This window comes from Salvia splendens, chromosome 21 (genome assembly GCF_004379255.2).
Source record: "Salvia splendens isolate huo1 chromosome 21, SspV2, whole genome shotgun sequence".
Classification (NCBI taxonomy): domain Eukaryota; kingdom Viridiplantae; phylum Streptophyta; class Magnoliopsida; order Lamiales; family Lamiaceae; genus Salvia; species Salvia splendens.
In genome coordinates, this window is record NC_056052.1 from 25492852 (window position 1) to 25515757 (window position 22906).

At 35.8% G+C, this 22906-nt stretch overlaps 5 protein-coding genes across 5 annotated transcripts; 2 read left to right on the plus strand and 3 right to left on the minus strand.

Annotated features, from left to right (window-relative positions):
* Nucleotides 1-137: 137 nt before the first annotated feature.
* Nucleotides 138-2603, minus strand: LOC121785380 (ran-binding protein 1 homolog c-like). Its single transcript, XM_042183786.1, has 4 exons — nt 2313-2603; nt 1638-1789; nt 1361-1486; nt 138-622 (listed from the first exon to the last, which is right to left on the minus strand). The coding sequence occupies exons 1-4, from the start codon at nt 2480-2482 to the stop codon at nt 411-413; spliced, it is 660 nt and encodes a 219-aa protein (XP_042039720.1). The 5' UTR covers nt 2483-2603; the 3' UTR covers nt 138-410.
* A 3646-nt stretch (nt 2604-6249) lies between these two features.
* LOC121785108 (protein phosphatase 2C 50-like) lies at nt 6250-9338 on the plus strand. Its single transcript, XM_042183470.1, has 4 exons — nt 6250-8065; nt 8146-8454; nt 8522-8627; nt 8714-9338. The coding sequence occupies exons 1-4, from the start codon at nt 7256-7258 to the stop codon at nt 9046-9048; spliced, it is 1560 nt and encodes a 519-aa protein (XP_042039404.1). The 5' UTR covers nt 6250-7255; the 3' UTR covers nt 9049-9338.
* A 594-nt stretch (nt 9339-9932) lies between these two features.
* LOC121785107 (aminopeptidase M1-like) lies at nt 9933-15747 on the minus strand. Its single transcript, XM_042183468.1, has 19 exons — nt 15458-15747; nt 14825-14970; nt 14451-14553; nt 13924-14110; nt 13749-13842; nt 13390-13543; nt 13081-13185; nt 12877-12993; nt 12596-12709; nt 12294-12476; nt 11923-12205; nt 11732-11853; nt 11528-11625; nt 11036-11213; nt 10832-10946; nt 10697-10764; nt 10528-10602; nt 10367-10444; nt 9933-10290 (listed from the first exon to the last, which is right to left on the minus strand). Exons 1-19 carry the CDS (start codon nt 15686-15688, stop codon nt 10105-10107), a joined length of 2637 nt encoding a protein of 878 aa, XP_042039402.1. The 5' UTR covers nt 15689-15747; the 3' UTR covers nt 9933-10104.
* Nucleotides 15748-17028: 1281 nt separating this feature from the next.
* On the plus strand, nt 17029-19648 carry LOC121785109 (uncharacterized protein At4g33100-like). Its single transcript, XM_042183471.1, has 4 exons — nt 17029-17229; nt 17362-17446; nt 17575-17696; nt 19325-19648. The coding sequence occupies exons 1-3, from the start codon at nt 17138-17140 to the stop codon at nt 17674-17676; spliced, it is 279 nt and encodes a 92-aa protein (XP_042039405.1). The 5' UTR covers nt 17029-17137; the 3' UTR covers nt 17677-17696; nt 19325-19648.
* A 1253-nt stretch (nt 19649-20901) lies between these two features.
* LOC121783751 (probable WRKY transcription factor 50) lies at nt 20902-22171 on the minus strand. Its single transcript, XM_042181920.1, has 3 exons — nt 21829-22171; nt 21591-21732; nt 20902-21262 (listed from the first exon to the last, which is right to left on the minus strand). The coding sequence occupies exons 1-3, from the start codon at nt 22073-22075 to the stop codon at nt 21136-21138; spliced, it is 516 nt and encodes a 171-aa protein (XP_042037854.1). The 5' UTR covers nt 22076-22171; the 3' UTR covers nt 20902-21135.
* Nucleotides 22172-22906: the final 735 nt, after the last annotated feature.

Consider the following 22906-nt stretch of genomic DNA (forward strand, 5'->3'; position numbering starts at 1 on the left):
TATATAATTCCACATCTACCATATTGAATGCGGAGGAAATACAGATTGCTCTAATTAATTGAAGATTAGATTTTAAAATCAGACCGTCACTCATAAATAAGCACATAAAATAACAAAGGCCGAAGCATTCAAAGGCATGTTCAAAATATAGGCGGCAATGGTAAAGTACCCTGTAAATGTTTCGCAATACACAACCGATATACCAACAAAGATGACACAAACTTAAAAACTATAAACACACATCAATTGACACCAGCAAACAAACCAACATAACGAAAAAACCACAAACTAGTTTTCATGATTTTAGTACTGTTCTGATCCTTGGATTTTCCTCACTCACTCGATCTATCATTGTTTTCTCAACCACGCCAACAAAAACCCGGACGACAACATTGCAATGTTTTGTTCCCTTACTTCTTGTCATCGCTAGATTTTTCCTCTTTTTTTTCACTCTCATCCTTCTTCTCTTCCTTGGGCGCCGGCTCTTCTTCTTTGGCTTTTTCTTCAAAGCTCAACTTTTCAATAAGATTGGTTGCTGCATCAGCTTCTTTTGCACTTTCTACACTGACCTTTGACAGAGACTCTGTGATTTCTTCAATCTTGTCTTTGAATGATTTGCAGTCTGAACAAATACAAAAACACAAAATGCATATCAGAAGTTACTTCAAAACGTAGTACAGTGGGAGAAGAAAATCTTGTAGAGTTAACATCTGCTTAAAAGCTACTCCCTCCGTCCCAAAGTAAGTTATTCGTCTTCTTTATTGGGGCGACCCAATATAAGTAATACATTTCATCTAATAGCAAAAATTCATACTTCAATGTCTCCTACTTTATTCTCTCGACATTTAACTCACTAAACACTATTATTAATTCTCACATCCTAAGAAGTGACTCAATTAACTTGGGACGAAGGCAGTATGAACTAATTCTAATGAGAGAAGACAAATGACTAACAACCATATCAATGGAGCAAGTTATTCAACATGTAGAACAAGAATAAATCTAAATGGCATTTCCAAATAACACAACAATCAATACAAGTCACGAAATATCATTTCACCATGGTTCAAGTTCTAACCATATTAATGAGGATAGCATATTCATAATTTTATATGGAAAGCAGTTTTAAGTAGTAAGTTTAGGTATGCATTTAACAAGACAGTATAGTAAAGACATTACACAAACCAAAACACCATTTAAATATAACTAAGCCTATATCAAATGAACATGTATGAAACTACAATACATTCATCTGCAGGGTAAGTGGTTAGAGAGTAACACAAATCAAAGATCAAAGTGCATACTGGCATTTAAGAGGGGAAAAACAGCCATGTCGGCAATAAAAGGTAGAACGACTTACTCTCCACTGAGGCAAAACGAATACAGAATGTCTCCTGCTTTAGCTCTCCATCTGAAAAATCAGCGGCATGCCACACACAGGACTTGTCATTCCCCTGATGCTCTTGTATTGTCATTGTGGGCTGTACTGCAATTAAAATGGAAAAGGTATATTTCAGTCTGACATGTAGAATCTCACACCAATACTAATTCCTGATATCCTTTTTTATCAATTAAATTTTAAACAAAGAAACAAGCTTCACACAAAAATTCATGAAGAAAAAAAGTTTTTTGCTAACCTAGATGGTTTGCACAGATCTTGAGAGTCTTGTTCTGCCTCATAACAAGCCTAATTTTGCTGGTCTCTTTGTGCTTGAGTAGCTTCACCATCCCTACTCCCCTCTCTTTCCATTGGTTAGCTTCCTTGTCGAATCTATACAACTTTGCTTTCCTACCAACAAACAAACAATTTATTATCAAATAATGCTAACTTCATAATACAATCGGAATTGCCAGAAACACCCATAAACACATTCTACCGCATCAATTCTTTTAAGCACAAGAAAAAAACCACAGTAAAAATAGAGTGAAATTCCAGCTGTGCTATGAATCATTAACACAGATTCATCCAAATCCTAGATCAAAAACATCAATTGCAAGGAACAACAAGTTGACAGAATGAATCATCACATTTATCAATTCACTTTATCCTAAATCTTATCACACTGTATGATCGCACATCCATTCCATCAAATGCACAATATAAAACCTCCATTCACTGCATCAACCAACTATCAAACAACAAATGTTCAGCTAATCGCGCAGATGACATTATACTTCGATCCAAATTTTGAATCGGATTACTCACATCCTAATTCTAAACAGTGAATAACAAAACCAAAACATCGGACCACCTCGAATCACAAATTCCACTAAACATATCTGAACTCAACTCCATAGTTAAGAATACTCACAAATCGACGAGAACATCTTCATTCTCTTCGCCTGTTGTAACGGCAACTTCCTGGAGTTTAACGATCGGAGCAATCTGAGCTCCGGTATCCTCGTCCTCCGCCGACGGCTTCGAATCGTCCTCCTCCTCTTCCTCTCTCTTCAGAGCTGTCGGCTCAGTTGAGCTCGCCATTAGCGATCTATGCGGAGGAAATAAGGCGGAAAAGGGGGAGAGAGAAGGCGAGAGATCCGGCGTAGGGTTAGGGTTTTGCAGATAGAAATAAAGGGAAGTGAGATTGATGACAGAAGAGTGACGAAGAGCGAGAAAACGATTGAAGGGAACTCCTTTATATGGATTTCGATAGGCCCAATTAGCTTGGGCTCTACACCACAAGAATTTGGGCTTTGAAATTTGTATTTGGTTATTGATTTTTAAATCGTGATTTTATCAATTATCTTATCTCTATATAAAATTATGTTTTTTGGTCAACTGGAATTTCATGAAATTATGAGATTAACTAATATAGAATTTAACAAATTTTTGTGATTTTTAAATAATTATTACCCATTTTGAGAATCTCCAGGGAGATTGGCTTGGAATCATGCTTTAAAATAAATTTGATTTTTATTTTCTAAATTTGGAAATTCGGGCTTCTTTCAAAACATTAGATTTTATTAGGCTTACGATCAACATCTCCATAGATGTAGTACTCTCTCTGTCCGCGAATAGGATTCCATTTTTTCATTTTAGTTCGTCCGCGAATAGAAGTCTCGGTTCACTTTTACCATAAATGGTAATAAGATCTCGCATTCCACTAACTCATTCCACTCACATTTTATTTAAAACTAATATACACAAGTGAGACACATATTCAAATATTTTAATGGGCCAATGTAGTAAGTGATTGAGATAGATTGGACCAAAATATATACTCCCTTGTCCATCATTAAGAGTATTATTTCTTTTGAACATGGTTTTTAAGATAAATATCTGAAAAAGTTAATAAAATATGAATTTCATTTGTGGATATTAATTAATTGAAATGTGAGTGAAATGAATTAGTAAATGTGAAACATGTTACTATTTATAGTTAAAATGAATCATGACTTATATTCGTGGACGACTAAAATAGAAAAACAGAGCTCCTAATTGAAAACAAAGGGAGTATTTACTTTATATTTTGGTCACTTCATATATTTATAAATTAATACAAGATCTTAACATTTGAATTCATTCGTATTTATCCCATATTAAAAATATTGATCACATCCGCATATGTTAATATATTGTTGATATTTTTAAGTAAACGACATCATCATGAATATGCGGCATTCTTCAACTCGTCAACAGTTACGTCCACATATAATTTTGTTAGTTTTTAAAATTGGAAGACAGACAAAATTTTAATAAATTTATGATTTTCCGACGATTATCAAATAGTTAAAGATTTTGACTTTATTCTGAAAAAATGAAATACAGTTCAACGTAGTAGTAATATTTTTCCTCCAAACGATTGGCAAATTATAGACACAGAAGTCAATTTATTTATCTCATTCTACTTTTGTTTAATTTCTCAATAAATATTAGACGTAAGACAAAAATATGTTTGGCGTTACATGTCTCTTAAATTCAGTTAATTTCATAAAGCAATACATTACTACCTCCGTCCCCCAAAATTCGTCCCGGTTTGACCGGGCACGGGTTTTAAGGAATGTAATGGAAAGTGGATTGAAAAAGTTAGTGGAATGTGGGCTTGACTTTTATATATTAGTTTTATAATAAAATGTGAGTAGGAATGAGTTAGTGGAATGTGGGGTCCACTACCAAAAATGGTAAAAGTGAAATGGGACAAATTTTGGGGGACGGACGAAAAAGGAAAGTTGGGACAAATTTTCAGGGACGGAGGGAGTATTTTTTATTTTGAACTTGATAGTGTCCACGACTCGACATTTAATAACGTATAAAATTTATGTCCAATCAATCATGTCATATGACTCATACGTAGAGACATATCAACTTGTACAGATTTTATTCAGTAAATTAAGTTTTGGAAAAATACATGTAATTAATATGGTAAGTTACAATTGATAATTAGATTGACCATCTTATAATTTGAACTACTTTAGTTAGTGAGTTTTACTAAACAACACTTAAAACAAGCTATGATAGAATAAAGATTCATTAACGACTAGGGATCAATAAGCTTATTTAATCGAAGGTGATTAATGATCGATATATCAAATTATAAACACACGCTAACTCAAAATTAACGACATAGTTATGAAACCAAATTCATCGGACCATACACAATGAAGAAGGTCTTTGTCAGTGTCAGAAGACAAACATGATACATCTACCAATATTGCCGACAACATATGGTTATCAAATAATAGAAATGAACTCAAGCCCCAAGGGTTCAGGCCGAGGCAGACCCCACTGTGAGTTGACAACAACTCTAAATACCGAATTTAATGTAATTTTTCAATCCTTGTGAAATTGATTGACCACTTGATCCCACCTAAATTTGCTATTGCATTAAAGATTGGTTAAAACAAATAATGAATTTAGAGCTAATTGTTGTTACTACTATTAAAAAATTCAACTCCAAACCATTATAATGAGGTAGGAAAAAGTTTAGTAGGATGTGTCACATGGTAAAAGCATTGTGGTGAATGAGTAGAGAAGCAATCAAAATCAAAGCACGCCAATCTTTACTTGATTTAACCCAATCATAGAATAAAAAAGTTAGAAGTTCACTCACTGTTTGTCCTATACTTTTTTCAAATGTCAAAAAGCTTTTTTAAATATTAGTTGGAAAAAATGGAGTACACAATTTACATTCTACACGTGACTAAATCCCAACAACAATTCGTATCTTATCCAGAATTTATTTCAATTTATGACTTCTATTTGCGTGTAAAATATCAATATTCAATGTCTAACTTTGTAAGGTTCTTCTTATCAAGGACTATTTCAAACGAATTTATTAAATTGGAGCTAATTTTTAAGATAGGGATTCACTATATCACGGTGCTTTGCATCCAATTTTCATTAGAATGTGAAATAAAAAATGAATTTGTTTTTAATTATCTCATGAAAAAAATACAGTATAATAAGTATAATATATTTTTAATATTTTTCAACCAATTAACATTTTTTATTTAGAAATAAGAGATGGAGTATCACTTAATCCATTGGTGGTGACACCCACGTGTAATTTTTCGGATATCATATTAAATGCACTTTCACGTATATACTCACAATTTAATAAATATAAATAAATTTAAACTTTATGATTTTTTTGTCTATTTTTTTAAAGAAAATTTGGAAAAAGATTCGACCAAATTTTATACTGTTTTTTTTGGTTGCACGAAACTAATTTAATATTTTAATATGGATTCGCTTTTATTTCAAAGTTTTGGAGTTACATTTTGGTGTGTGTAATAAATCTTCAAAGTTAATGAATAGTGTTGATTAATAATTATATTCCAAATAAATTGCAACCAATAAATTTGCAACATAGAGTGTCGAAAACACATTCCAAGTTAGTACTACTACTTTTAAATTGCAACCAATAAATTTGCAACATAGAGTGTCGAAAATATATTCCAAATCAGTACTAGTGTACTACTATAAAAATGCAATCTATAGTGTCGAAAAATATATTCCAAATTAGTAGTGCTGTCTATGAATAATGATGATCAAACTGAATTTCAAACTTCACATAATCAATTTTGGTTTTTGTTAATTTAAACAAGAACATGAAAACCAAATACCCGCTTAGTGTATTTTTCACTGCAGTCAATTTCAAGATCTAAATTCTTAAAAAAAACACGAGAGTTGAAAAATGAAGTACACTCACCAATAACTGAATTGGTGGAGATGCTTTAATATGCAAATCTGGATTGGACATCTGTCATCTCCTCTTCAACATTTCTTTGTTTACTCAGATAGTAGTAATAATTAACTACTGTTTCATTCCTTTTTGCTTTAATAATTTTTCCAAATCCCACCCCACCCACTAACTTTGCCGGGATTCCACTATAAACTCCTGAACTATGAAAGAGATTAAATTTTTACTATGATATGTTTCAAAATTTGGAGAACCCACAATTCTTTTGTCTGGGTTCTTGATTTGTCAACAGATGGTGAAAGGAGGGAAACAACAACAGTAAGAAAGCAGGTAGTTGTTGTAGTTACCTTTCACTTTCTAATTTTCATTTTCTTGCTGTTACTAATATTTTATTTATCGGTGTTACCAATTTCTTGAGCAAGTAAAGTAATTAATGGTTGAAAGGGAGAGTTAGACTAAATAAAGTAGCTCAAGATTTGAATAAAGGGTTGACATAGATTGCCTCAGATCCAGGTTACTCAAAGTCTTCTTGTTGAGAAAAAAAAGTTTGCCTTTTTACTCAGGGTTTTCCTGTGATTCTTCAAACTCCCCCCCCCCCCCTCTCTCTCATCAACCATTTTGTTGCTTCCCTGCTTTAATTCAGCTCAAATATTGTCATAAATTCCCAATCTTGATTTGTTTTCTTATTGTCAATTTTTTGACTTGTTTTGCTTCAGTTGACTGTTTGAGTAAGAATGGATCTTGGTGAAGATGGATTTCCCCTTTCTTGCTTCTTCATGTATTGTATTTGGTGAAGTTAGGAATAGTTTAATTAAGTGAATATTTGAAGGAATTGGATTATTAGAGTGAGTATTGTACTTCACCTTTCTATGTGTGGAGACTTCCTTTTTCAGTGATGGTGATGGTATTCATTTTTAGCATGGCAGATCTAGGAAGTAATTTCTAATTATAAGCTTTCTTTGGTTTAGTTTGGATCATGGGCAATGGATTCTTGATCTTAAATGGTAGATTTTGCTTTCTGTTGGGGGGGTGGTGAGTTAATTTAACAATGACAGGTGATGTGGTAGTAGATGGGCTGCGGGGAAACCTTTCGTATATAGATAGTGATCTCGATGGAGGGGAGGCGTGGGGCGGTCTCGGTGCCATTTAGTTTAGGTAATTGCACTCTTGACTACCCGAAGAGTATGGAGGAAGAGGCGGCTACGGATGCTGAGATGAAGAGTTTGGGCAACTCTGTGGATGGTGACAATGATGATTGCAGCTTTGGTGACTCGGGGAGTGATGTTAGTTTCTCGGTGGCGTTGGGGTCGGGGGAGGTGAGGAGCGAGGGGTCTTCGTCTCTGGTGGCTACGACGTCTGAGGACGAGAGCTTCTGGCTGGCTCGGGATGTTGTGGTCCGCGACAGTGAGGAGGATGGGTTGTCTTCGTTGGAGGGTGATGCGATGCCTGATAGCTCCTGCTCGTTGTCGGTGGTGAGTGATGCTAGCAGTCTGTGTGGGGACGATTTCTTGGCGTTTGAGGCCAACTTCTTGGAGGTTGAGAGGGAACTTGCTTCGAGAATACTTGTTTCGAGAAATCCGAGTGGTGATGATGCAGTTTTAGGCGATTCTCCATCTGTATCCGCGGAAGGGGCTGCTGATGTTGCCGTCTCTAAAGCGTCCAAGGCTGATGTTCGGTTGGAGAAAGGGCCGAGCGGGAGGGGAGGCCGGAGTATCTTTGAAGTGGATTGTGTGCCTCTTTGGGGTCTCACCTCTGTTTGTGGTAGGCGACCGGAGATGGAAGATGCAGTCGCAGCTCTGCCTCGTTTGCTGAAAATCCCGATCCGGTTGCTGACCAGTGAGGATGGAGGAGGGATGACGACGTGCTTGAGCCATCTGACGGGCCACTTCTTTGGAGTGTACGACGGTCATGGAGGCTCTCAGGTTGATGTCTTTTTCGTGTTTTTTGATCACGCAGCGTTGTTGCAACGCGTTCGAGATATATGATTATGTCGTGTTTACAGGTAGCTAACTACTGCCGTGATCGTCTGCATCTTGCTTTGAATGAAGAGTTGGATGTGATGATAAACAACCTTGATGATAATGCTAGCTGTGAAGAGAAGTGGAGGAGAGCTTTCACTAGATGTTTTCTCAAGGTCGACGATGAGGTCGGAGGGAAGGCCAGCCTCGAGCCCCTCGCACCCGAGACCGTGGGGTCCACGGCCATCGTTGCACTAGTGTGCTCTTCTCATATAATAGTGGCCAACTCTGGCGACTCGAGGGCCGTGCTCTACCGTGGCAAAGAAGCCATGGCCCTTTCCGTCGACCACAAAGTAACCGCCCTTATGTTTTTAAAGTCCGTCTAACGTGCCCCTAACTCTGTTTCCTCGTATCTTGCAGCCTAATCGGGAAGACGAGTACGCACGCATCGAAGCATCGGGAGGGAAGGTCATACAATGGAACGGCCATCGCGTCTTTGGTGTCCTTGCAATGTCGAGGTCTATTGGTACGCTTTCGCATTCCATTTCATTCCTACCGTCATTCCATAGTTTCCCCTCTCATTTGCGCGAACGTCCATTTCCCCGCGTGCAGGAGACCGGTATCTGAAGCCCTGGATCATCCCCGATCCCGAAGTGATGTTCGTTCCACGGACGAAGGAGGATGACTGCCTCGTCCTGGCCAGCGACGGCCTTTGGGATGTCATGACAAACGACGAGGCATGTGATCTAGCGCGTAAAAGGATACTACTGTGGCACAAGCACAACAGCGCCTCCCTCCCGTTGGAACGGGGCGAGGCGATCGACCCCGCGGCTCAGGCGGCCGCAGAGTACCTCTCGAACCGGGCGATGCAGAAGGGCAGCAAGGACAACATCTCCGTTATTGTAGTAGACTTGAAGACTCAAAGAAAGATCAAGAACAAGACCTAGTCCTAGAATAAAGATAATTTCTTCTTTTAACCTTTTTATTTTTTTTCCTTAAATTAAATAATGTGACAAAAAAAGTGATTTATTTCGCCCATATGTTTTAATTATGGGCTATAGATTTGTGCAATTATAATGTAAAGTTTATTTAGTAGTAGTATTCGGATTAGGGTTTTGGAACCCACGCGCCTTCAGACTTAAGGTTCTGTGTGGTTTGCAGGCTATTGTATCGATCATAGTGTGTATTATAGAGTGTGTATTATAGAATGAATGAAATGTTTTATTGAACTGAGTAATTGCTTATGATATAGCAGATCTATATCAAATCTGAAAAAATTATTACAACTTTTTTTATGTATTCTGTTAAGTCATTTTCTAAGTACAACCAATCAATTGAGCTAATTTAATAATGTTACATCTTCTGTTGAGTCGCTTAAATAAATCTTTGTGTACATTAACTATTTTCTAGACATATAGATTCTTTTAATTTTATGAGAATTTTTTGGAGCAAGTTGACAAAACATTGGAAAATCACAAGTACCATAGTTTCTGCCAAATAAGAGGGATCTCATATAAGGTTGGAAAAATATTTAATATACTGAAATATCAGTACTATATAAACTGTATACAAAAAATAACAAAAATTAACAAAATCTCAATATACAGTGATTTTCGATATATCGTACTAGAAGATTACTGTACAATAACAATATGCATTCCTATATATTGCGATACACCAATAATTTGATACCAAATATGCATAACGATACGAAAAAAGATTACGATAGGAAATAAGATTACGATAAAACGGCATACCGAAACTTTTATATAGTCAATTTTGGATACGATAGTATATCGAAATTCGGTATGCAAAAAAAAAATGTACTATGTGAGAGAGAGTCGAATAAACATTAAACACAGTGCCAAACCAGCCACTGCCCAAGAAGTCAAAGTCATATAACTGTAGTGTGTTTGAAAGAGAGAATCCGATAATATGCATAATTTTTTTCATAAATGACATATTTAAACATCAGCAGAATCCAAACAAAGCACAAGATGAAATCAGTATTTCCTGTATGCAAGCTCCTTGACAGCGTGTGGGAGATTCTTGTCATTCCGAATGCTTTTAACCCAGGTTGCGTTGATGTGGACGCGTTCGATGCTCTGCTTCAACGTCCTCGCGATGTATGGCTTCATCCGGCTGCTGAAGAACTCCTGCGCTTCGGCCGCCTTTTCATATGATGAAAACTAAAAGGGAGAACGTGGCACGTGAGAACCCCCGACTGCTTAAGACTAGATGAGAGTGTAGGAGATGAGCACTTACCGGTGACACAATGGCACTGATGAAGCGAGTTATGAGGAATCCGGCGCCATAGGTTTTGGTGAGATGATCCCACTTGGCCTGCAAACAAGATGAGTCTACCAATCAACGGAGGTGGCCTGGAAACGAGCTTACTTATGAGCAAAACGAGGAAATAGGCTTACTTTCAACCAGTTCCATGCTATCTCACGAGATTCACTGCTGACCGACAGCCCAAATACGACATCTTGGCTCCTCACCTGTGTTATAAAAGGAACGGCCGCTATTGTTAGGAAAAAATGTGTTGAAGGAAGCAATTAAGAATTTTGATTTCAGTGACATGAATATTAGTACCTCTGAAGATAACAAGAAGTCGAGGAATTCTTGTATGATTTCAGGGTCCCGGCAAGTACCTAGCGAGCCTTCAAGAAAGATAGGATAACGTAAGCACCTGTGAATGTCAAAATTGCTCAAATGATGAAACTGTACCTAGAATTCGCGTTTTCTCCTGGCTGAGGTCGGTTTCTCTGTAAATCTTGAGAAGAGACTCGTAGCCAGATCTGTTCGATTTGTTCACACCTTGCATTACAGCAACATATACTGCCTGGAAACAGAAAATGGGAAGGTTCTGTTAGCAAAAAAAGGCACTCAGAGATATGGATTTGGATAGAGTTTGAAGTTTTTCGTTATAACCCTTCTCAAATCAGGAGGAAGAACGGGTGAATTTCTATCTTCCAAAAATATGCGGAAGCGCTTATTTGCTTCGTCTAAAGTTGCCTTGTGCCCGAATAAAGCCAATGCCACGAGAAGTTCTCCTCTCAACATGCTATCAAGGTGGCTCTCCAGTGGTTTAGGATCCCAGCCAAGTCTCCTGTAAAAGAAATGAAATAGCACCAAAATCTAATATTTCTACATTTGAACCAGCTACATTGTTTAATAGTTCGATAAAAGAGAGATAATATAAAGGACCGTAAGATAGAAAAGTGGTGGTGTGTCGACTCTTTATATCTACAGAAACATGAGAATGGGGACAAAAACACCATCCGTTGTGTCTCAATGAAGGACACTTGAATAGCAAAGGAGTAGTTCGAGCACATGGGATATGAGTTTACATGAGCCCATATACAGTACAACCAACCCATCAGACATCGTATTGAAAAGAAGAGAAAATCATGAATAACATACTCTGCGGAGTTCTGGAAAAGATTGATGAAGAACAATTTGACATCACCAACCAATTCAGGCGAGGAATCAGCAACAATTTTTGCTACCTTGGAAGCTACCTGTGGAACCAAGAAAATTATGTAAAGGTCAAAACGACAAAGTAATCCACGAGTAGGAACAATTTGCCAAAAGGTTACTAAATTCTGGAAACAAAGAGAACATTACACTGATCAAGTTAGATAGGACAATATACTCGGGCTCTTCCCGGTAGGCACTCATCAAAGCAAGTAAAGAGGTCATTGATTGCTCGCATGACATGGACAACGAATAATAGTCATCCAATATCCCTGGTCAAGATATAAAGTGAATTCAAATATTTTCCCGACCTGTAAAATAAGATAACAAATCAAATTTACCATTTCTGTCGCATGTTGACAAGTTCTTCCTCTCTATTGCATTCCTTAGTCCAGACGATAGGTCTTCGTCATATTTCACCCGGTAAAAACCAGTCTGCTCGACATTAACTTTGATCCAGGGGCGCCCTGATGAACCTGAGGCACTCAAAAAGTCCTTGACATCAAGAGTCTCACTTTTGGCTTGTAGCAAGAAATTTTTACGAGCATCATAAGAGCCACAGCACAAAGTTATTGGGACAACCCATTCTCCATCGCCATGAGAACCAGTAAACAAAAATCGGGACTGTCCAAAAGCACGAGATAAACAGGATTTAGAATATCCAAGAGCTAAAAATAACCCATCATGAAAAGGAAAGTGGGATTCAAATAACCTGATCGAACTCCAAGCTCTGGTCCTTGAGCTTCACTGAGATGACAGGATAACCGACCTGTTTTGTCCATGAGTTCATCAGCTTGTTTACAGGCTCACCAGATTCTTCCTCAAGAGCTGACCATAGATCTTCTGTCTTTGCATTTGAGCAAGCGTATCTTTTAACGTAAGACGCAAGTCCTCTCTAGAAGATGTCAGAAAAGAACAACGAAACGAGATAAGATGTATTATTGATCAGATGGAATTTTGAAGAGCAAATATTATATATTGACATTCCCAGCTGCACATGACCAAATCATCAACCTGAAAACGTTCGGGACCAAGATAGGTCTGCAACATTCTAATGACAGATGCACCCTTCCTGTAGCTGATTGCATCAAAAATTTCATCTATTTCACTTGCATGATTGATTTCCACCTGAAATGAGATTGCAAACAAACTGGAGATTCAATATATGCATCATCATTAAAACAAATAATTCTAACTATATCTCTAGTTTTTCATGAGCATTGTCCCCTGGATCTTTATATTTCAAAACAAGCATTTGAATAGAAGAAAAAAAAGAGTCAGTGCTTGCTGCTAACCTCAATAGGGTGAGATTCAGCAAGCCCATCCAGCCGAAGTCCCTCGGTACATTCATCAAGAAACTGAGTCCAAATTTTCCACTCTGGGAACAAGCTATCAGCAGCTAGATAGCTTACCTGAATTCCAATAATTAAAAAAATTAAGAACTTTATGGTACCTTTCTCCATAAAAATAAGGATTTAAACTTGAAAGGATAATAATACCCATGTAGCGAATCCCTCGTTCAGCCATAAATGAGTCCACCATTCCATAGTCACCAGATTGCCAAACCACTGGTGTGCTAGTTCGTGAGCTACAACAGTTGCCACCTAAATACGAGCCCAGCAGCTCATTAGTACACTAAGTATACATTTACCTAGGACGATTTCAGTGATAGTTGCAAAAATTCACATGATATGCTATTTAGTATGGTTCTGATATTAGCCCATTGGGTTAAAATAAAAAGGGTTGAGGCCCGATGAAGATATGACAAAACAAGGCATTATCGTCTATTCTCATCCAACTCATTTTACCCTCTGTTTGTTTGCAGCTGCAGAGTGCTTTTCATCATAAAGCAAAGCTGTTTCACGGTATGTAACAAGACCATAGTTCTCCATCGCTCCAGCAGCAAAATCAGGGATTGCAATCATGTCCAATTTAGGAAGGGAATATGGCACGGCAAAGTACCTGAATCACATGTAATATTAAGATCTAAGTCAACAAATTCACAAAATTGTGAGACCCATAGAAATAATTATAAGAAACCTAACAATAATAGCACATCTCATCAGAACAGCCATGATATGGAACAGGCAACAGCCAAGATACATTACGTCCACCCCATTTGAAAATTTTAGGATGGCGGATATAGCTTATAATGCACACTACATACTGTTTGTAAAGACCTAGGGTTTGGACAGCAACATCGAGAGCAAATTTTCCTTGACTTGTCTTGCCGACCTGACAATACACTTTGACGTTGATTCCTGTAAACATGGTACTGCATCATCAAGAGAACGTAGCTAAATATTAAATCTTACTGTGATAAAATGAGATTGCAAACGTACCATCAGGTGTATTAGCTTCGACATAGTCAAACAGGCCAACTACAACTGCCACCAAATATGTTGACATGATTGGTGATTCTTGATAGTAGACGGTCTTGAGATTCTCATTTTGCTTTTCTTCAGTGATTGGCATGTTGGAAAGAGCTACCAAGTCTGATGGAACTTCTAATGTAATCTTGAAAGTAGCCTGAGCATGTATGGGGAATTCAAAAGTTTTTAGAAAGATAAAATAAATTGGTTTAATTTCCACAATTACATGACACATTCTGCCAAAGGTGCATACATATGCTGATAAGATAGCTACGATACAACATACCACTTGAACTAGAAAACTGGACGATAAGATTATTATGTTAATGAAGTATAACTGTGATCAAAGAATTAGATAATTTTAAACTAACTTCATTACCCCATCAATAACAATGCCTATAAGGTTGAAAAAAATTGGTGGCCCTTAGAGTGCACAACTCACAGGAACAACGTTAATAGGGGATGAAGAATGAGGATTGAGATGCTACTAAAAATACCTTGCAAGCAGGCTCGTCCCAGCAGGGAAAGCACCGTCTAGCATCAGCAGGCTCGAACTGCGTCACAGCCATGTTCTTCTTCTCACCATTATGCTCATAGGTGCTGCAGAAAGACGTCATATTGTTATCTACACTTCATGAAACCGACATTATGCATCCAAAAGCATAATGCAGAGCAGTAGACAGTGAGAAATTATGATTTCTCCCTATACGAATTAAAGATATCAAAACATAATAATGACAAAAAAATCAGCCCAAATATGTAATTTATAAACACACTCTCAGAATTGTCTGTATAATTACGTATGTAGAAATCATGAATTCCGTATAAGTGTATAACTAACATATAGGAGTATATGTAAAAGGTGCATTACCTTCTGTAAAATCCTTTCATCCTATCGTTTAGAGTACCCTCGAACTCCAAACTCAGAACCCCAACACCAATCGGCAAACTCTCCTTGAACTCCAGAACCAAAATCTCATCCTCCTCGAATAAGTCCACTTTCACATGCTCCAAAACCTGGCATTTCGAGCAACAAAACTAACTTTTAACCCGTCCAAGATGAAAATTTTTATGCAGGAGAAGCCTAAGGAAAAGTTCCACCACTATGAAAACCAAATGATCAGATCTTAAATCCAAACTATATCATATTTTAGAGACAATTTAACGCTCGAATAAGTTACTCCATATAATGACCGACTGTATGAAAAATTGAAGAATTCTTTCGATTCTCTTCCAACTTTCCCCTAGCAAGTAGCAACACCTTACGGGATCATACAGTTAAAATGAATTCCACTAAATCACACACCAAAAAAACCTTTAAAAAACTTTTAGTACAATTATTCGCATCGATTTCATTTATACTTATCCATTTATCAATTTCATCATATTCGTAATGCAGTTGATTTCGATTCAAGATAAATATATTCCCAGACAGAAATGAAAACACTGAAATTAGCAAAAAAACAAAAAATAAACGATTTCGGTCCAATCTATGCAGAGATACCTTATTCGCAGACGCGAAGGTGACGGAGTTGGCGCTGACGGAGAGTTCGGCGGCATTAAGCACGAGGAATTTAGTATCAGAAACAACGTCAACGGAGACTTGAACGGCGCCGGCGAATTTGCAGGCGGCGAGATCGGGCTTGAGTTTGAGATCGTACCGCTTAGGGATTGCGAATTTAGGGAGACGCGGCTGCCCTCTGAATTGAGAGCAATTCTGATTCTGCTCCGCCATTGTTGAGTTCCACAAATTGTTTCAGTTTTGCTTGTGAAAGAACTTGGAGTTTGCTTGTGACAAAGCCAATATATACAGATATAAATACAATTATTTTTATACAATTATTTTATAATATGAGGATTATTTTGTTGCAAATAATCCCCAGGAATTGTATGTATGCTAAAATTAAGTTCCACGACAATAAAAATTTAGGATTGCACATAATTGTAATGTTTTTGAACAAATGAAATCATTTTTTATATAATTATATGATATTGTTTAATTTTATGGTAGTTAATGGTGATATGCCTGTACAATTTTGCTTAAACATTTTTGTAATAACTGAGAACAAAAAAAACCACTAAACATATTCTTTTGATTCATATTATGGAATATGAGAAAATGATGCAAGGTTCCATTTAATTAATAGTAGTTTTTTAGTTACTAAAATATAGAATCATATAAATTACTGTTTTATCGTTTTTAAGATTATAGTATTTTTTTTATTTGTCGGATGTGTCGTGTGAGCTACTGCTAGCGCCACGTGGTTTTCTATTTTGTTCATTTTGCTTCGAAAAAGACACTTTTTGGCTTTAGCAAAAAATAATTAATAATCGAAAATGAAGTTTTTGTTAGGCAATATGGAAAAGCTATATGGAAATAAATACTTAATGATCTCAATCAATTAATTTCATGCCCTTATATTGAATTCTTATCTATAGGTCTAAACAGTGGCGGATCCAGGATCCGGAAATGGAGGGGGCGAAATATATAGTATTAGCTTGATTTAGTACGGACATGACTATTTTTTCGTTGTTTAGGGCAACGCTGGAGGCAAACGGAGGGGGCGGACATGGTAATTTTACTTCCCGATAAGGGGAAAATAGTTGCACGGAGGGGGCGACCGACCCCTTCTGCCCCCCCCCCCCCAATCCACCACTAGGTCTAAAGAGATTCGATCAATTATCATATAACCCAATTATAATTTGTTTTTCATATACTACTCCCTCTGTCCCATAAAAGTTGAATCACTTCATTTTTTGCACTCGTTTTGAAAAAATCGTAATAAATAGTTAGAATGGATAAATAGTAAAGTAAAATCGAGAATAACGTAGATAAAAGTCTTATCTACATTATTTTTAAATTTATTTTACTATTTATCCACTATTTATTATGATTTTTTTAAAACGAGTGCACAGAATGAAGTGACTCAACTTTTATGGGACGGATGGAGTACTATTTTCAAGCATTGATATCAATCGGCTCAGTCGGGTCGGGTCGGATCACACGTTGGTCAGGCTTCAAATATGCTTCGGCCCAATATATAAGCCGCACAAAAAAATGCAGAAAAGTAAAGATTAACAAAAACATGATTAGAATAATAAAGCAATTTTCTAAGAACATTTATTTTTACCAGTTCAAAGATGTTGATGTAATAATAAAATTATAAAGCTGTAATATAGTAAAATGGGGATTTTGAGAGACAGTAATCGCTCTTCTTCTTCAGCAACTACACCCTGTGCCCATCTCAGAACTGCGTATCACAACTGCTTCAACCGGTAAAAATCCAATCTTTCTCTCGCTGCCATATTCGATTTTTCATTTGATACGATTGAATTTCAGAAAATTTGGAATTGTTTAGCTGCTGAGGGTTTTGTTGACCTAATTTGGTTCCAACATCTTGTGCACAGATGGTATTCGGAGAAATTCCTGAAAGGGCAGTGGGAGAAAGAAGGGTGCATTTCTGAGTGGGAGAAATACAGGCAGTGTTTATCTGTAAGCTTTTAATTTTCAGAAAGAATTCAATTATTTTGGAGTGAAATTGTGAAGTCTGTGATGGTCGATGGAGTAGAGTAAATGTATTTTTTTAAAAATTTAATTTGTAAATTATATATTTTTTACAGCAACATTTGGATAATAAGCATCTAAGTAGGTTCTTGGAAGCTGATGTGGTGTTGGATTTGACTGATCAGGCTGAATTCAAGAGCAAAACTGGTGTTTCTTAGTGATTTTATTTCCTACTGAGGTGAATGCTGGATCTTGTTTGTAGCTTTTGTGGATTAGATCATTGATTAGAACTGATTGTGTAGTGTTTAGAAATTGTTATTTATCGTATACTTGCTTTGTGTGTTTTTGAGACCGTGAGCCTTGAAAGTGAGTTTGATTCGAGTTATACGTGATAATGTGAATGCTGGATTTCCTTGTAGCTTTAAAAGTTGTTATTTAGCGTAGACCTGCTTTGTGTGATTTTGAGATCGTGAGCCTTGAAAATGAGTTGGATTCAAGTTATATCTTTTATAAGAAAGGAATATTTAGTTGTAAAGTTCGATTGTAGTAGCATTCTAGGTAGCAAATTCTAGTTGAACGTAGGAGCATCTCATTGAATTCACACCACTTTATTCTTTTGAGACTTCAAAGACAATCTAGGTATCAAATCTTCGTAGAGAGAGGAGTTGGCTGGTGTTTGGAGCCATGTTTGCTGGTGTTATATGGGAGTTTTCTTGCTGAAGAAATGGGAAAATTGGATTTTAATCTTATTCGAATAAGCTGACAAAAAGTTAAGTGGTATTAGAAGGGATTTGTTATTCAAGATGATAGATTCAAGATGTTAGATTGTTATGTTCTTGGCCCTGATTCTTATTTGTAAAGGTTAAATTTGTGATCAAGGCTGTTTAAGTGCTTCTATTCATACATTGTGACGATCATAATTTCGTTACTTGTAACTTTTTTCGTCTTACTGCTGCCATCTCTTTCGGAGATTAGGATGAAAAGAGAAGTGAAAACTATGTAAAAAAGTCACATAATCTTCTCATTTTACGCACAACACTAATTATCGTAGAAGACGAGAATATTGTCACGTTGCATGGAAAATTACATCATCTGCTACATTGATTCTTTTATTGTAGTCTGAAAATGAATCTTTCGCCCTGTAGCTCTTCTATTTCTTCTTGACCACTCATTCTTCTCCGTTACTGCAGACAAATAGTTTTGCAATGGCAGTGAAGAATGTTCTTCGATAGATCTTTTGCCATAAGTTGATTCATTATTGGTTTTATCAAACTCGAGTACCTAACCATTCTCTTCAGCATTCTTCGCTGCAAGTAAAGCCTTCTGTTAGATTTACTTCAGAATCCCTTAGATTTGGTTGGCAAGGGCATAGAAACTATAGACAGTCGTCCTGCACGATAGAATCACTTAATGCAGTGAAAAAGCAAATGAAAGAAAATTCAAATGTAGAAATTTGCTTTAAAGAATTATATGATCGGAAAATCCCCTGAAAGTATTAGGAGTAGATTCAGGTGAAGAAGTATCTAGTGATATCCAGTCATCATCATTGACATCCTACATTATTAGTCTAGTATTTGCGAAAGAAATTCAACGAAATTTTTTTGAGGATGTCAGAATGTTCTTTAAACTGGTTATACCTGAAATAGATTCTTCCACCCAGATATCTTTTTAAGAAGATCATGATACTTCTGCATATACTGTTTGAGATCAATAGATATGAAACTCATTTGATCGAAAACTGGTCATTTGTACTCAAATTGGGTAGGATTTTGTATCTCGAAATTTCAATGGAAAATACTATCATATGAAGCTTCCATTCCAAATGTGCAAACTAACATCTGCTACAATGATCTCCACATTTTGCAGCTGAAGATCCCGGCCAGGAAGAACAATTGCAGTTAGATCGAGCTCGGACAAAATTAACTGGCTCTGACTTAAAACTGATGTATGCATTGTGACATCTCATTACCGCCCAAGAACTGTTTCTGGTGACACAAGATTTCTGATGTTACATTTGACTTGAGCTTATAGCATTAGCAGCATTCTTGATTCTTAATATCAAATGTTTTAAGCAAGGGAAAAAAGAGTAGTTTCCATTCATGAGCATCGTTGTAGTTTAGTCCACGTTACTTTTGTGTTGTTGATTTGCGAATTCGAGTAATCTGGGAGCTACGATACTTTTGTGCTATATACAGAGAAAGCAATCCCCGGCCACAAGACCCGTATGTGAGAAATGGTATGCTACAAACCTTACGCGAATACCATTCATGAGCGACGTTGTGGTCTATCCATGTAGTGTTTTACATGCATTTAATTTGATTCTAATACCTTAAATTTATTACTAATATAATTAATGATGATTTGCTCTTTTATTCATTCATTTATACATAAAATGGTAAATTGAGCTTTGTAGTTTTTAATTACAGTAAACAAGAAACGTATTACACTTATATATTTACATACAACTCTAGTTATTCTCATTCAAATAATTTATAAATTTATAGTTAATCACAAGAAGTTAAATAATAGAGATAATACCTATTTGAATTATCAATTTTGTCTCACTCCTATTAAGTTTGAAACGTCGTATTTGAATAGTGCATACATAGACTTGTGAAGTTTATGTTGCCACGTCCAAAGCTATCCTCCCCACCAATTGTCAACATTCCATTTGACACTTGACTCTTTTAGTAAACAGATACATTTGAATGTGTTTATCTTTCATGATTAAAAGTAATTAACTACTTATATTTCGAGCTTATTTCAGTTATTTGATTACATTAGAAGAACATGAATAACTAGAATTCATTTCTTAGACCATTAGTCTGAGTAAATGAGTATTTAAACAAAAGCACCAATTTTAAACTCCAATATTAAATACAAAATTAAATATATATATATATATATATATAAAAGAGAATTCATTTGGCGTATAAATTCCACACCAATATTTTATACAACCAATATAGAACACACCAGATATGGAGTATAAGTTATTGTTTTTAAATGGCACGTCTCTTATTTATATACTGAATAAAATGTTCTTATACTTATATGGTATGTATGACCTGGTCTCCTATATATATAATTGATAACAATGAAAAATATATATTCTAGGTCTATCATAATCTCATCCAATTCAATGAGTTTGCTTTATTTCTTATATATTTCTCATTATTAACTAACTCATTTTTCCATTTCAATCGTCATTACATATCTCATTTTCCTTTCATTTTTATGTAATTAATAGGTGGCACAATTCATTAACTTGTCCAAAAAAGTTATTTTCTATTTTACAAAATTTTCCATTTATTTTCATTCATATTTCTTAAAACTTAAACGCACATAAAGTAGAACGTTTATTAACAGATGAATGGAGTATAAGATGCAATAATAAATTAAGTCAAGGAGTATTTACATAATAGGTCTACTACAAAGATTAATTTACCACTGAAACTTGATCGATCTCGTATTTTATTTCATTAATGAGTATATCAAATGCTAATTAAGTACAAGTAGTACAATGGTAGCATATGAAAAAAGCAAAATATCCTGCTTTTATCTACTTAGTTTATGCTGCCTTTTCTGAGCTGCAGGTGATAAAGCTTTAAAAAAAATCTAACTTGGATTCAACATAAATTTCATGAAAAATAAAAGTTAGATTGATTGATACAATCCTAAATTGTTGGACCTTCATGATTGTGGATTCCCTCGTAGGTTGTCACAACGTATCGTCGATCTTCTTTGTCCCTCTCCACTCTCTTCTTCACCGGACATCCTTCTACCCAGCATTTATAGTAATTCCTGCACAATAATAAGAGTCCGAATTTCTTTTAGATATCGTAAAAATCACATTTTTCATGAGAACACCACATTCTATAAAATTAATTATATTAATGTGACTTCAACCCTAAAAATTGCATGCGAGTTCTTCGTAGATCCTCATAATTGAACAGCCAAAAATAGTTATTCATTATCACAATAATATTTAAGGTTCTTGTTTGAACTATTTCCTATATAAAAGAAATAGTTCAAATGAGAATGCTTATGTAAATGAGAAATGAGAATCATTTTCAGTCTTTTAATCATTGAATTACTATCCTAATATATGTGCACATATTTATAAACCTACCTTGGATTAGGGCTATTTTTGACCATCTTCTTGCCATACTTTCTCCATTTGTACCCATCATTTAATACCTCAATTTCTGATTTAGTCTTGAAAGCAACTTTCTCTCCTCTCCCTTTCCTCTCCCTCTCTCTCCCAATCTCTCCTGATAAACAAAACACACAACAAAATTCATCAAACAACATTAATGTGATAAAAATATTTGATGCTATAAATGTAAAATCTTGCTTAATTTGCTCACCGTTGATCGTAGCATCCCCGGAGAAGCTACTCGTGTAGCTCGTGTCCCCGGATTCAGCCTCGTGCTGGCTAGGCATGTAGCCCATTAGATGAGAAAATGAGGAAAAGTCCGCGGAAACATTATCAAACCAATCATCAATGTTGGAAAAATCCGAGGCCTCAAAGCCGGGCTCGTGGCCACGAGCAAGTGCTGAGGAGTGCCCGGAGCCGAAGATGTTTGTGTTGTTGTAGTTATCAGCCATGATCATAGAGTTTGTGCAAGGGGCATTGGTATATTAATACTTTGTGTGTGTGTGTGTGTGTTTTTTTGGTGAGCTTCTTGTTATGGGGAGAGAAGTTTCTTGGTTGCTGCTTGAGACTTGATAAGTAGTTGGTGGCTAAGGTAATGCAATGGGCCATCTTAATTGTCTTTGTGATTATGACCTTTTGTCTTATGATAGTGAAGTATTTGTGTTTTACTGGCCTTTGAAATTCATTTCCCCACTTATTTTGGCGAGATATTTAAAGATCGCATCAAAGTGGATTCGAATTAATATTTTTTAGTATCAAATATAAATAATTCTACTATTAGATCAATTCACACACGCGGTGTTATTTCAGTTGTTATTACTTCTGTCATCTTATGTTAATCAATTTGTTTTTTTATTTGTCATTTTTTTTTCCTAAAATCAATTCTTTATTTTATCTCATATTTTATTTTCTTTCAACTTATAGCGCCAGAAATATTACTGTCTCATTAAATTTAGGACATATAGCGTATTATAATCGCAAATGTATATGTAGGGCTAATCTATTTCAAAGAAAATCACTTTTGGCTATAAAATTTAATTATGATTCATTATATTGCAATAAACTTTTGCTTATAATACACGTATTAAAATAACGATTTTTATCATGGATTTTGGATGAGCTTCATGTCATACAATAATATTATGTATGAAAGCTATAGTAAAATTCTATTTATGATAAACTCGATTTAAATAGCGTTAGTTAGAATAGAATTCGTGACTTAGTCACACGGTAATTTGTGAGAATCATTTTAAATTTCTCATGCATTTTTACTTTTATATAATCAATTT

Excerpts from the sequence above, each read along its gene's own strand:
- LOC121785380 (XM_042183786.1), bottom strand. The coding sequence starts at position 2,482 with ATGGCGAGCTCAACTGAGCCGACAGCTCTGAAGAGAGAGGAAGAGGAG. Across the intron at positions 1,790-2,312 it reads GAAGATGTTCTCGTCGATTT|GAAAGCAAAGTTGTATAGAT; the intron begins GTGAGTATTCTT and ends GTTTGTTGGTAG. Across the intron at positions 623-1,360 it reads TCGTTTTGCCTCAGTGGAGA|ACTGCAAATCATTCAAAGAC; the intron begins GTAAGTCGTTCT and ends GTATTTGTTCAG.
- LOC121785108 (XM_042183470.1), top strand. The coding sequence starts at position 7,256 with ATGGAGGGGAGGCGTGGGGCGGTCTCGGTGCCATTTAGTTTAGGTAAT. Across the intron at positions 8,455-8,521 it reads CCCTTTCCGTCGACCACAAA|CCTAATCGGGAAGACGAGTA; the intron begins GTAACCGCCCTT and ends CGTATCTTGCAG. Across the intron at positions 8,628-8,713 it reads TGCAATGTCGAGGTCTATTG|GAGACCGGTATCTGAAGCCC; the intron begins GTACGCTTTCGC and ends CCCCGCGTGCAG.
- LOC121785107 (XM_042183468.1), bottom strand. The coding sequence starts at position 15,688 with ATGGCGGAGCAGAATCAGAATTGCTCTCAATTCAGAGGGCAGCCGCGT. Across the intron at positions 12,994-13,080 it reads ACGAGGGATTCGCTACATGG|GTAAGCTATCTAGCTGCTGA; the intron begins GTATTATTATCC and ends ATTGGAATTCAG. Across the intron at positions 12,710-12,876 it reads CTGAATCTCACCCTATTGAG|GTGGAAATCAATCATGCAAG; the intron begins GTTAGCAGCAAG and ends ATCTCATTTCAG.
- LOC121785109 (XM_042183471.1), top strand. The coding sequence starts at position 17,138 with ATGGGGATTTTGAGAGACAGTAATCGCTCTTCTTCTTCAGCAACTACA. Across the intron at positions 17,230-17,361 it reads TATCACAACTGCTTCAACCG|ATGGTATTCGGAGAAATTCC; the intron begins GTAAAAATCCAA and ends TCTTGTGCACAG. Across the intron at positions 17,447-17,574 it reads AATACAGGCAGTGTTTATCT|CAACATTTGGATAATAAGCA; the intron begins GTAAGCTTTTAA and ends TATTTTTTACAG.
- LOC121783751 (XM_042181920.1), bottom strand. The coding sequence starts at position 22,075 with ATGATCATGGCTGATAACTACAACAACACAAACATCTTCGGCTCCGGG. Across the intron at positions 21,733-21,828 it reads CGGGGATGCTACGATCAACG|GAGAGATTGGGAGAGAGAGG; the intron begins GTGAGCAAATTA and ends TTTGTTTATCAG. Across the intron at positions 21,263-21,590 it reads AAAAATAGCCCTAATCCAAG|GAATTACTATAAATGCTGGG; the intron begins GTAGGTTTATAA and ends ATTATTGTGCAG.